This window comes from Pogonomyrmex barbatus, unplaced genomic scaffold (assembly GCF_055798465.1).
Source record: "Pogonomyrmex barbatus isolate J1 unplaced genomic scaffold, ASM5579846v1 scaffold8, whole genome shotgun sequence".
NCBI classification, from domain to species: domain Eukaryota; kingdom Metazoa; phylum Arthropoda; class Insecta; order Hymenoptera; family Formicidae; genus Pogonomyrmex; species Pogonomyrmex barbatus.
In genome coordinates this window covers 6,415,430-6,429,230 of record NW_028297182.1, presented here as the reverse complement: position 1 = coordinate 6,429,230, position 13,801 = coordinate 6,415,430, and the positions used below count along the sequence as shown (strand labels likewise).

Genomic DNA, 13,801 nt, shown 5'->3' with positions numbered 1-13,801 from the left:
CTTGTTTTTGGAAATTTTTGGAAAGATATAATTTGTTACCCTCTATATTTAAGGTGTCTAATACAAGCACATCAAAGTTTTTAATTCGCCAAATTAAATTATATCGTTAAAATTATAAACTTTGCCTAAAAAACAACGAATTCGGGAAATGATTAGTTTGACGGATGAAATAAGTTTTAAAAATTCCGTGTTGCCATCAACGCCATCATCCGACGAGTTGAATACAGCAACATTTGCTTCGCATATGTGCACGACTGGTTTGAAAATCCCTTGCAGCAATATAATTAAATTAATATGTAACCAATTCGATGCGTTTTGTGTAGTAATCGCTACGTTAACTTATTTGCAAGACGGACATTAATTGACATTTATCTCATTCGATTTGCTTTCACAAGATGAAAGTAACGCTTTTTTTCGTCGCCGACTTCTTCCTAGAGCCTCGATAATTCACCAAAGTGATTTATATTTCTCGCTACTCTTCACAAAACTTCTATCTTGCAGACGAATCAATGTCTCAATCCTCTTAGGAATCACGAGAGACCAGTTTACCTTGTCAAATAACTCGTCCCCTCAGCTCCTCAGCTCCTCATCTGCTCTCACCTGTTCTTACCGCAGCAACGAAGATTGAGCGCGTTGAAGTTGGCCACCCTGCACTCGCGTATCCGTCCCGTTCTTGCCGCTGACTTCAGAACGCATGATCTCAGTTTACAGTGCGAGAGCCTGAGAGAAGCTTGGAGCTTGTAACGAGTGAACGATTTAGACTTTTGCAGCCTTGCGATTGATCGAAGATGACATCTGATCGTGTCGGCCGACGACAGGCAGATTGGTAGTCGTGACAGAACGTGTTCTTGATCCGGGTGTTCGATTGTGACGCGCACATTATCACGGAGAACAAGAACGAGAGAGAGAGAGAGAGAGAGAGAAAGAGAAAGAGAAAGAGATACAGACGAGCGAGGGACACAGAGCATGCGACCGCGCCTCTGCGACGTTACTCGGCGTGTCGAGGATGGGAAGTGCGCCGTCGCCGCCGACGACGACGAGGACGAGGGACGAAAGTGAGTTAGGAAACGTAACGTCGCTGCGGTACGTCGTGCGGTGCTGCATCATCATCGCTTAGGAATGGTATCGCCGTCCAATCATCAACACCAGCAACAGCGCAGACAGCCGTCGAGAGAGAATAAATCCGATCCGCGACGAACGTCACGTAAGTCCTGGGGCGCAATGTAATTCCGCGCGTTGCATAATAATAATAATAATAATAATCCGCGGCGGTCCGGGCGGCGCCGGCCGTTGATGGACATCGCGTAGAGACGTTTGCTCGGGACTGTATTTAACACGCGTGTTACGTACCTGTCGGTCTCTCTTTATCTGTCCTTCTCTATCCACATATACAAACACATGGGGACGAGGGGAGCCGATCGCGATGATCGCTGAACTCGGCGAAGAGACGGTTGTCCATACCGTGTGTACCGTACCGTATCACTGAGAAACTCGAGTTGTTTTAGAGACCTATAGATGCCTGGCAAAAACCTCTGATGCGAATGCTACGTGTAAATAATGGAATCTTCGCCGACGCGTTGGAGCGAGCGATTCTCTGAGCGATCACCGCGACGGATTTCCCTTGCTGTTGCAATGCAAACAGTAAACGACGATTTACTTTGTATATCCCGTTTCGTAATACGTTAACTCTCTGGGATGTGAGGACTGTTATTATTGCTTGATTAGAGGCCGCACCAATTTGTCTGTATCATGTGATTTGTACAGCACAGTTGGTACGAACGCAAGACAGCAGCCGCGAGACACGCCGAGCTTGTGTTGCAATAATTCCTCGAGAGAGAAAGAAAAAAAAAAGAAAAAAAGAAAAGAAAAGGAATCCGCGAGAAACGTTTTTAACGCTCCGTACACTCGAGTTGATGGTTCGAATTGACAATCGGGAATTCATTACATCTTATCGCGCGTCTACAGGTGCGACGAGCAATCGTCACGCCGATCGTTACGGTGTAAAAAAACAAAGAGAAAAAAACTAAGAAAAAATTTAAACTTCTTTTATAGATGCTCGTTTGCAAAAGGGCCTGAAACCTTTGGAAAAGAAGTCGTTCTATTTGGACATAAAGAACCATGCCACTGCGACCAAGCTAGAAGCAAAGATCAGGGAGTTGGGTGGTGTGAGTTGCTGCATTTTCATCTTCTGCTTACCCGCGATGCTGTGTTAGAGAGAGAGTAGTCCCGTAGACCCGCGGCGTTTCCCGCCTCGTTTCTCGCCGCTTATCGATTTGTCAGAGCGTTTTCGTGTATTTCGGGCGAGTGTGCGAGCCCCTCTCTCCCTCTCTCACTTTCTCCACCTGCCTCTTTCTCTGTTCTTCTCTCCCCTCCGTCTTCCCTCGTTCTCTTCTCTCTCGCTCGTACCTCTATTCCCGCCATTTTCGATCACTATGCCTACGGCAGCTTCGACGTAACGCCCGCTCGCTCCCCTACAGAGAGCGCGAGAGAACACGCGCGCGCGCGCGCGCGCGTCCACGAAAGGAGGAAAAAAAATTCGAATCTCTTCGTCTCTCGCGACCGATGCGCTCTCCGGCCATTCAAGCCGACCTCGTTGCCACGCGATACTACTGAGTACGCGCGCGATTATCGAACTGCCACGGAACGCGGCAAACTCGTTCCCGAAAAGTTCCGCTCGGAGCTTACCGGGTCACTCGCTACAGCCGCGTATCTAGGGTAACTCTCCCGAGTTTGCCTCTCAAAGATTTACCTCCCATCTCCCTCCCTCCCCGATGGAAAATTGTCAACACCACGCGTTTATACAAACTTCCTCGATGTCATTGCATTCTTCTGTCAGAGTGACAGTGTGACGTATAATATCGATATCAGATAATATATTTGGTTAAAAAAAAAAAAAATTTAATATCCACGGTATGAAAAAAAAATATCGATGACGTTATATTTCATCCTTCGAGAGATAGTCACGATCGCCGTTTTATTTATACTTATGGTTTGGAAACTAGGTCGCGACGATACGTAACGGCAACTTCCAATGGATAAAGATACTTACGCTTGTTATGTCAAAGTCGCGCGTACAATTTATTCCCGCCGATTTTGACAGATTCTCAACTAAAGATACCTCGCGACATTCCGACGGCTCGTGTCTCGTGTACGTATTACTTTAACGAAATGTACAAATGACGTTTCCTCCGAGATATTCTTTCCGCGAAGTTATCTTTCCCGCTTCCTTCTCCACTCCTCTGTCTTTCCTTTTTTTTTTTTTCTTTCCTCCGGAAAGAACATCGGTCTCGCTTGGAACGTTCAGAGCGCGCGGAGCAAAGAGAAGGACAGCTTTATATACGACGCGGGGCTCGCGCGGGGCTGACCCTCGCGCGCGGACGTGACCGAGCATTACGCGGCGAGGAAGCGGGTTTCCGTCGTACCGGCCGCGCCGCGCCACGCCGCGTCACACCGCGTTGCATCGCGCGCGCGGGGGCTACGCCCTAAATCCAGAAGCCGTCTCGCTCTCGGCAACGGTCCGCACGGCTTTTAGCGACGCAAAGTATCCGTGCCACGCGGCATCCGTCCCGACGGACGCGCGACCCCGGCCGAACGATTTTTCTGTTGACAAACAATTCTCCCGCGGCGAAATTCGTGTCTTGCGCCATCTTCAGAGCGGCGTTCGAAACTCCCGACTTTGAAAAGAGGAGAGAGGGGGGAGTGGGAGGCGATTGTGAAAGACGAAAAATTCGCGCGCACGAAGGGTAGATAGCATATTTCTCTATGCGGGTCGATTATTTTAAGATAACGTGTCGCATCGATGACTCTTCTTCAATAGAACTCGAAAAGGGAAATTCAAAATTAAAGAGTAATACATAATTTTTAATGTAATAATAGTTAATAATAGTTAATTTAAATACATTATTTAAACGTAAGAAATGTATATATTAGAGAACATTGATACATTTTTTTAAAAATATATCTGGCTTAATACAATACACAGATATAATCTCGAGCTTTAGACCAAGTATTCTTACCAAACTAAGCATTCGACGATTTAACGGGACGGATAAGCCAATTCCTCGCGCGACGCAGAACGAAGGGGCATACGTCGCACGAAGTCGCCTTTCAACACAGCCTATTAATAGAGCAGCTGTCAAATCGCGCTGTTGACGTTGCCTTGTCGTCGTAGACCGTTGTCGTCGTTGTCATAGTGTCGTTGTCATAGTGTCATCGTCGTCGTCGTCGTCGTCATCATCGTCTGTTGACAAACAAATCGTGAGAAACCGGCGCGCATCGCGCCATCTGAGCGACCGCGCGCAAAATCGTTTTTCGCGCGCCGCTTTATCCGTCGTATATGCGTGCGCGAAAATTTTGAAAAGCCGGCGGGCGAAGGGTGAGAATGCGAGGGAGGACAGCGCGGCGTCGTGCCACGCCACGCGCCGCGTGATGCTCCTGACGTGTGCGGGAATCGCACACGTCTGTCCTCGTCGATGTCGGGCGCGAGAGGAGCGGACGCGCGCGCCGTCTCCAGGCCCCCGTGCCAAGCTGCTAACGGCGAATAGCCATTTTGTGCGTGACAGTTGTCCGCCGTGGGCAGCGTGAGTGGAGTGGAGTGGAGTGGCGTCGCGTCGAGTCGCGTCGTGTCGCGTCTCGTCTCGTGGCTCTTTCCACCCATCCGCTCGTCCGTCCATACAAGTCGTTAGTTTCAAGCTTTGTCTCAGCGCGCTCGCCCTTCGTTTCCCGCTCGCTCATTAGCTCCTCGCATTGTTGCGCTCGTCGTCGCGCTCGCCGCCGAATCGAATCTAATCGAACCGTAGTCGGAGCGATCGGAGCGGTCGGTTGAGCGTCGCTGGGGCGAGCGAACCGTTTGACAAGCGCTCGTGACTTTCGAGGACGCGTCCTCGCCCAACTCCGCCGCGTCGAATGCGAATTCCATCGTCACCACCATCGCCACCGTCGCCGTCGCCGCTCACGCCGGGGGCCGCTCCACGTGTCTTCTCGCATCTATTTCCTGGTGCCTTGCAGGAGGCACGGCCGGCGGCTGTCGCGCCGCGCCGTATTATTAGAACGACGCTATGCGACTGGCGGCGAGCGACGAGTGGCGGCATCCGCTACACGAAGATCAGCCGTGGTGGCACGCGCGCGCCTTCCCGGTCGTGTTACGTTCCTCTGTGTAACGGTCGGCCCCCGTCGTCGCCACCGCCGCCGCCGCCACTGTCACCGTCACCGTCGCTACGGCCGCTCAAGGAAAGCCGTGAAATCACTTGACGTCAGCATAACACAATGTGAGCGTGTGTCCCAGGTTGCCAAGCATCGGTCCCACTCGCGCGCATCACGTCTGCACAAATACATCGTGCATTCATCGTGCGCGCGCGACGACGTTTTGCTCGTTGCGCAAACGATAAACTTCCTCGTCGAAAGTCGGATTGTCCCTGTCGCTCGCACACTCGCACGCACGTACGCACACTCGCTCGCTCGCTCACTCGTTCGATCGCTCGCGAAACGCTTGAGGTGACACTTCGAGCGAACTCGCTCGACCCAGCGGTCATCTAACTTGTGAAGCTCTCCTTTGTTCGCGCCGGGGGAGTCTGAGAGAGAAGCCTCGAATCTCGCTTGGAAAGAATGTGATCGGATGAGTTAGTTGATCATTTGGATCTCTGTATGTATATACGTATATATATATATATATGTGTGTCTATCTGTATTTCTGTTAACGCTAGCTTTGCATCTGTCATTGACGCCTCATTTAACTCTTCTTTCAACTTGATATCCTTTGTTTTTAGGCGATCGAAGTGTTTCTAGTGCGCAGTGTGAATCTTGTGATCACTGATAGAGTAGATAAGACAAGTTATACAAACGCTGAGAGACTTAGATGGGCTTGCATCAGCGGTGGCAGCGGGGGACCCCGCTCGCTGAGAAGCATCGAAGTCCCTACGCCTACGCCTACACCCCCAACGCCGTTGTTGAGTTCTGAATGCCCCTCATCCAACTCTACCAATCTACGGGGTCAAACTACCCAAAGATCTGTAAGTATAAGAGATGAAAGAGATGAAACCAGTTATATCATGCTTTTAATATATCACACAAAAACTATATCAAGATTGTCACATTATAATGAAAAAATCAATGTTATCTGTGTATCCCACAGAAACTACATTCAAGATTACCACTTTGTTATTGTGTATTGTCTTAATATTGCTTAATCTATTATAGAAGACAATACATTAATTTTTTTACTGTAATATAAATAAATTTATGGTTTAATAATTATTCTAATTTCTCTAACTCGATAGAAATCGCGGGTGGATGCAATGTTGGAACGTGCTCTGACACAGCCACAGCAGTGTTCCGTGGATCCACTAGATAACGCCCACAGTTGGGGAATTCCTATCTGGACAACGGATAAGCTTCAGACTTGGCTTGACAAAATCTATGAATCTTTCAAGGATACTTATAACTTGAAGCAGCTGAAGCAAATCAATCAGCACAGCTCAAGGAAAGACTTGAAGATCAAGCATTTAAAAAGACCATACGTTAAATTTGACTCTATCTGCAGGTAACTCTATTCCTAGTGATGCTATACTGCATTTCAATGTTCTGTGCAATTCGTCTTGTAAAATTGTCACGCGTATTACGTCCCTTTTATTTATAGAACTACCAGACCTGTGTTCCTGGAATTATCGTCGTGGCCAACATTAAACTTCGACGGTGATCCTGGTTCGTGTCCTTTCGACACAAAGAAGAACGGAAAACGTGAAAATAAATTAACAAACAAAGAGGTCAAGGAGAATAAGAGGGATATTGAATCTATAAATAAGGCGGAGGTGCGTTATTCGCAGCTATATAAAACATGTGTATATTAATAAACATTAAAATTACTTAAATTGAATTTTTACGTCAAGAGGGTCATGGGCAATTTTTTTTCGCATGGACAGGGTAAAGAAATGACTCGGAGACCCCGTGCCACCACTGCACGTGCCCGCAGAACGGAACAGCTGGTCGCTGGCTATTGCGAAATTTGTCGTATTCATTATGACGATTTGTCCAAGCATGTGCAAAGCGAGCAGCATTTAAACTTTGTGGGGAACGATGACAATTTTTTGTCATTGGACACATTAATCAACGCGGGCGCCAATGTAGAGGCATTCTTAAAATTGAACAGAACAAAAGATATCGAGTAAGTAGCATCTGAAATATGCAATTTTGTTTTTATTGTTTAATTATATTTATGAATTATTGAATTTTATAAAAATATTTATATTTTGTGTATTTGCAAATGGTATGTATTTGTTTTTGTTATTTCGTAGGAAAGACTGTGATTTGTTCCCCAATGGAGATGGCAATCTTCATAACGTACTGCCTGAGGAAAAAGTTAACAAGAACACCAAGACTTTAAGTAACTTTGTTAACGAAATAAAAATGGTGAATGGTGCACGCAGGAATCTTAATTTAAAATTAAGTTCGCCACATAATCTGCGTGCTCGTACAAAACACGAGAGCGGGCATCTCCTCAGATCTAAGGGCAGTCCGTGGCACGAGGTCGACAAGAATGAGAAATTGTACGACAAGTTCGAGGGTTTTACCATTAAGAAGCGTTCAAAAGGTACTATTTGGATTGAAGAAGATGACCCGGATGAAAAGTATACCGAGAATATCCTGAAGGAACCCAAACAGGAAGACTACAAAATCAGATCGTTCTCGAATGATATTGGACTTTATAATAGTAAAGAAGATAATATCAGTAGTAAACATAATAATCTGGATCCACCAAATTTGCAACCGGCAATTGTACATAGCAATTCGCAAAATGGTATTATAAATTCGCGTCACATATCGAAGGATCCAGATTATATCAATAGTAAAAATGAATGTAATGGTGACGAAAACGCGGGTGTTTTGGAGTGTACGATAAACAAGAACGGTGTAATTGACAATAGTTATATTGTTGAAAATTGCAAAGACGATCCGTTTCAGAGAGATAATTGTGCGTTACAAACGGAAAAAGTGGCAGTAGATGTGAGGAAATTTTCGTTGGACGGTGCGAATGAGATCGTTTGCAATGGACATAACGACAAAAGCGAACAAAAGGACTTGAAAGCGTCGCAGGGAGAGAATATTAAACATATAAGATCTAAGCATCCGCGCGTGAATCGGAGAGGCGGTAGAAATATCAGAGGTCGACATCGACTTTCGGTGGAAGAACGTTTGATCGAGGACAATCGTGCTTACTACAAAGTGGAAGTGTTGGGTAACAAACTGCGATCGAGCGCGGTACCGGGTGGAAATCCACAACACGTGACGTCGAAAGATAGCGAGGGCGAAGAGAAGAAGGAGGTACCGTCCAGCGAAAAACCGGTAGTAGTGCGGTTTAAACGTGTGCGAAAATCAGAATTGTCATTACTGAGTGACGAGGCGGAATCCTTCATGTTCGGCGAGCCAAAGCGGGACGATTCTAGCGAACTGACCAGTGATGGCGAACAAAGTAGCATGTTACCGAGAGATACGGACAGCAGCGAGGCTAACGAGACTATCAATTCATCAACGTCGCTAAATTCATCGATAAATTCCAGTCCCATCAAACAGGAAATTGTTGAGGAGGATTCGCAAGACTCTGTGCATCTGGGTAGAGCGAGGAAAAAAAGACGCACGCAAGCTGAAGTGTTTATCAAGGATAATACTGAGTATTATAAGTTTGAGACTCCTGGCAGCAGGTTAAGGTACCAGGCTCCGTTGACCGGTATAAAAGACATCGTCGCGGACGGCAACAAAGAGCACGTGATAGCGAAGGGATCGGCGAATGAATCAGAAGATTGCAAGCTACAAGACAGTGACGTTGTCGAGAAAATATATCCGTCCAAGCCGTCGGCGGAGATCGAGAAGATGCAATTCTCCTTTGAATCGGTACCCATGTCCGAACCGTGGTATCAGACGTATCAGCGTCAGGATACAGGCGCCGAGTTTTGGCACTGCTTCAGCGAATGCGACGCGATGAAGCCGTTTCTCTTGCCGTACGAAATCGAGAACTTCCCGGAGACTTTAATGAAGGCACAAAGTAGAATCGAGAACGGCAGGAGGAGGGGTCGCGGTCGCGGTGCCGGTTGTATGGGTCGCTCGCCAAGGAAGAGCCCGCGTTGCCACGCCTCCACGTTGGCCATTATGTCCACCATAATTCGTAAAAGAGAACAACAATCGATTTTACCTACGATAGAAGAATCACCGTCCATCAGATCGCGCACGAACACACCCAGGCCCGAGCAAAAGCCGGAGTTAGACATGGACGAGGAGCTGAAAGAGATGACAAGGACGATCGATGAAATGCTGAGTACAAAGGGTATGACCGAGTTGGACTTCGAGCCTGATTTAGACTTAACGCAGAATGATGATTTCTGTGGGACGAATTTACCGAAGGGCGCACCGCCAAATTTATTGGAATTACTTGACAATTGTCAGGACATTGTCAATTGTTTGGAAAATAATTCGTCATGCGCTAGTTCGGAATGTGGCGAGGCGAATGTGGACATTCCGCTGAGGCGACGGAAACGAAGGAAAAATCGGACCGGTTGGCCAATCGGTAACAAGATGAAGAAAAAAATACAGGCGAACAATAAAATTCTAACGGATTGCGATCGAGAATCGTTGGAAAAGAGGCTTTATCCTGATAGCGGTTTTGTTCAACGTCATACGTTGAATACATCCAACAGACCATCAGAGGTGATAGATTCTCATACAGTAGCAACATCGACAAATCCAATTGTATTGCCGAGCGTTTCGGAACGATTAGCTATCGATCGGAAGAGCAGCAACGACGCGTTAGAAATTTGTACTTCCACCATGCCTCATAAATCATCATATCATGAGGCGCTCGCCAAGAGGGATAAGAGTACAGACATTGTTAGCAATGATAATACGGGCCTATCGGTAAATGCGGACAAGCGTGTGGAGTTTACCGTCTCAGAGAACGCGTGCGACGACGGGTCGAACAAGACTCACCTATCGAACAAGGACTACCCATGTAGGAAAGATTCATCGGAAAGTGAAGAGATCTCGGAGAACAATTTGGGCAACAATGATAATTATGAAAACAAGAAGAATCTGTTCAGTAGGAAGGATGTCGTCAACGCGATCACCGAGAGGAGTCCGGTCGCAAAGTCGTCGGCCATCAGGAAACAACGGCAGCGCGAAAACGTCGCCGTAACCAGCGCTGATGACTGCGAGTCGCGAGATACGGAGATCGAGAATCAGGACAATTTGCAGTTGCAGTGTAAAAAGGAAGCGGAGTCCGGTATAGTTCCTAAGAAACACCATAATTCCAGTTCCGAGTTGTCGTTGCCGAAGCGACAATTGCGCGGCGGCAATTGCGAGGAGAACTCGTCCGACACGGGGGAATTGTTGAAACATCGTCGTCACGGTATCGTGTTCGCTACGACGCGGCGCGGTCGGATGGGCTCGCGAAGGCGCATCTATTCCAGGAAACGTCAGTCGAGGACGACCGTCGCCCGAAACAATGTCAATCTGTCGTCGTCCGATCACGGAGTGATATACGAAGACGAGAATTGTAAAAAGGATGCCTATTTGAGTATTACGTCGTGTAACAAGAAGCAACCGCCAGGCTCCGGAGTGCGCGGTAACATGAAGCGTAAAAGCGAGGCCATCTCATCGTCAGACAATATACAGGAAACATCCGATCCAACGACGGATCAATGCGTATTGTCTGAGCGCGTCAGTCCGTCGATGATGTCGCCCGCCGAACTCGAGCAGCGTCGCTCGAGTATCGAATTCCAACCGGTCGTGCGAATGATGAAACTTGACGATCAGGTGGATCACAGTATTTTGTCGACGGTGACGGTGGCGAGCAATCGGCGATTAAGAAGTTCCGGCGGCTCGTCGCGGTCAAATCCTAAACCGCCGAAGAAGCGTATCAAGTCTAGCCGAGGGCATTTTGGACGATGGTTGAAGAATAGCTGAAGACCTAAAGAACGAAAACGAAAAAGAGAGAGGCTGTACTTCGGCTTAGATTTTGATGACGGTGATCGATTATCGATCTCGCGATCCGATATTTCATCCCGCCACAGTGTATATTGTGTATAAAAATATTATTTGTGTACGTAGAATAGTATTTAACAATGCATCATAGTATTATATATATATATATATCTCTTTAGTGATACCATTCTACTTAGTGACGTTCTTTCAGGTGGTTAGTTTTAAAACTCCCCACCCGGTATATCTCATTGTGTACATTCTTTAGATGCGGTTTCTCATCCCGGTAAAAAATTTTTCGTATATAGAATATGTCCATAAAAATATATAACTACATATGATTATATATTAATATATGCAATTATATATTAATACACATATTTATATATATTAATATATAATTATATATCATCACTCATATATAATTATATGTAATTATATTTAATTATATGAAAAATTTTTTATCAGGATTATGTTTTCGAAACAACTACATCATTTTTACTAGACCATGCCGTTGCTTATTTCTTTCTTTTTTTTTTTTGTCATTTCAAGTAAATGAAAACTATGTGTACCACTTTAAAGACCGTCGTTTTGTTTAGATCATGTTTAATTATTTCTAATTAGATGACATTATATTTTAGGGTACGCAAGACTGCATACAGCTTTATAACATGTATCTCACACACACACACACACACACACACACACACACACACATTTCCGTTTTATTGTGTATATTGAAAATAATATTCTATATTTTCAATTTTCCTCAGTATATACCCAAATATATTATTTCAAACAAAATTGCTGTAAGTCGCTCATGAGTTTGGAAAGAGAAATTATTAAAAATATGCAAATTTTCCATTAAAAATTATTTCATTGCACCTCTTTATAATTCCAGATAATTTTCCTTAGATTAATTGTCCAAACAAATGATTTAACTATCACTGATTAAATTCATTTTCTTCTAACAATATAATTTTGATTGTAAAAAAAAAATAATCAATAATGAAGATTAAACTGAGTTTTTTGTAAAAATAAAGATCAGATAATTTGTAATATATCAATTGAAGCGGAATAATTAAAGCGACTATGAAATTGGCATCAACAATCCTCCAACTTTCGTCAGCGTATTGTAAATTAAGAATGACAGTTTCTTGTGTACAATTTTATTCATTTCTAAAATTAAAATTGTGATTTGCATTCTACAGAGAATTTACAACTTGCGTCACGTTAAACCCTCACGTTCGCGAAACGCTTTCTTCATTTCGGCTAACTTTTTTTTCTTGTATTCTTTTCGCGACTGATGTTTTTCTTCTAGGACACGTATTTGGGCCTCGATGGAGCGCTCTTTGTTTAGCAAGTTGTCGAGCTTTGTCATCAGAATTTCACGCGCGCGTTCCCTGTTCTCCCACTGACTCCTCGTCTCGTGGCACTTGACAACGAGTCCGGTGGGCTTGTGCTTCAATAGGACCGCATTGTTCGTCTTGTTAGTTGCTTGACCACCAGGACCACTGCCTCGGATGAATTGTTCTTCGAGATCGGCCTCGTCCAACTTGGGCACGTTCGAGTAATCGAGATAACGTTTGAACGATTTGGTACGAACTTGTACGCTTCCATAATTAATCAAGACACTTGACAAGAGGAACTCATTGCGGCTGACCAACAAATAAACGCTATTATGATAAATCTTCAAACATGATGTGATCCTTGTCAACATGCTTTTCTTTTGTTTTCATAATCTGTCTCGTATTTTTTTTTTTGTCTAACGTTATTTATACCACTTTTCTGGCTTCCAAGAATTTCATTCCCTTCTAAAAGGAAAAATGAAAGTCAACAACAACAACAATAATAATAATAATCTATGTTCTAGATTATTAACAATTTTTAATACTAATATATCAACGATCAAAATATGAAAATTGAAAGAAAAATTAAGTTATACGCTTCAGTTTTGTTTTCACTTCTTAAATTTTGTACATTTATACGTACGTTTAAAACAAATAAACTAAATAAGTCTAGACCAAATTGCGTTCAAATAAAAATAAATAATGCAAGCAGAATCTCACGACTAATTATCTTTTCTTAAATTTGTAAATAATAATATTTATAATTTAAATAAATAATATGAAAAACAATTTTATTTTCAATTAAAAATGAGAATCTAAATATAACAAAGATCAATGCAACAAGATCTTGTTTTTAGATTTAATAATGCTCTATGATTTAGGTTAGAAATGATAGAGGTTATAGACTATTGTATTTTGAAACACAGCGCGATTACCTTTAATTGAAAGTTTATCGCCGTCTCGTCAGACAGATCTTTGTTATTCTTGAAAGCCGTTCGGATTCTATAACGAAAATACTGTTTGTTCGTGAATCTTAAAGTTTCGCCGTATCTCAGAATATCTTTGTAAAGTCTCAGGACAGTTTGTCGGTTCATCGCGACTCATCGAAATCGCCGATTGACTGAACGTATGACGTACATAAAAATATTATCTCGTTTTGCGGATCAGTATAGCATAATGTTGGTAATTCACATAGAAATTAAACGTGAAAACACGCGCGATATGATCATCGTTATTTTTCGGAATGGATCAGCTGACGAGAACATCACGTACTTGTTATGCGCCACGTGCGAACTCCACACATTGCTTTTATGTTAATCATAGATTGTTGCGATTAAAATCATTCCTTTTCATGAGAACATTTGGGGATCATTATTTTATAATTGCTTGATTTGTTCAAAGATCTTTATAATCACAGATAATCACAGATTAAAATAAAAAATAATCATTCTTAGCTAAAATTGTAAAAAATTTTGCAAATATGTCTTCTA

At 44.0% G+C, this 13,801-nt stretch overlaps 3 protein-coding genes across 6 annotated transcripts; 1 reads left to right on the top strand and 2 right to left on the bottom strand.

Moving 5' to 3' along the window:
* Nucleotides 1–674: 674 nt before the first annotated feature.
* On the top strand, nt 675–11,833 carry LOC105424633 (uncharacterized). 4 transcript variants are annotated; one of them, XM_011634958.3, is made up of 7 exons: nt 675–1,204; nt 2,053–2,165; nt 5,766–6,008; nt 6,276–6,538; nt 6,635–6,806; nt 6,918–7,159; nt 7,290–11,833. In XM_011634958.3, the coding sequence occupies exons 1-7, from the start codon at nt 1,120–1,122 to the stop codon at nt 10,945–10,947; spliced, it is 4,776 nt and encodes a 1,591-aa protein (XP_011633260.2). In that variant the 5' UTR covers nt 675–1,119; the 3' UTR covers nt 10,948–11,833. The 4 variants fall into 4 exon arrangements, with proteins under 4 accessions (XP_011633260.2, XP_088940146.1, XP_088940145.1 ...); XM_089084020.1 differs by lacking the exons at nt 675–1,204; nt 2,053–2,165 and adding an exon at nt 2,172–5,267; XM_089084019.1 differs by lacking the exons at nt 675–1,204; nt 2,053–2,165 and adding an exon at nt 2,172–5,618.
* Nucleotides 11,834–12,115: 282 nt separating this feature from the next.
* On the bottom strand, nt 12,116–12,682 carry LOC148934741 (mitochondrial translation release factor in rescue). Its single transcript, XM_089084032.1, has one exon. The coding sequence runs from the start codon at nt 12,680–12,682 to the stop codon at nt 12,191–12,193; it is 492 nt and encodes a 163-aa protein (XP_088940158.1). The 3' UTR covers nt 12,116–12,190.
* LOC105424630 (mitochondrial ribosome and complex I assembly factor AltMIEF1) lies at nt 12,637–13,635 on the bottom strand. The gene is made up of 2 exons (XM_011634952.3): nt 13,247–13,635; nt 12,637–12,776 (listed from the first exon to the last, which is right to left on the bottom strand). Exons 1-2 carry the CDS (start codon nt 13,403–13,405, stop codon nt 12,738–12,740), a joined length of 198 nt encoding a protein of 65 aa, XP_011633254.3. The 5' UTR covers nt 13,406–13,635; the 3' UTR covers nt 12,637–12,737.
* Nucleotides 13,636–13,801: the final 166 nt, after the last annotated feature.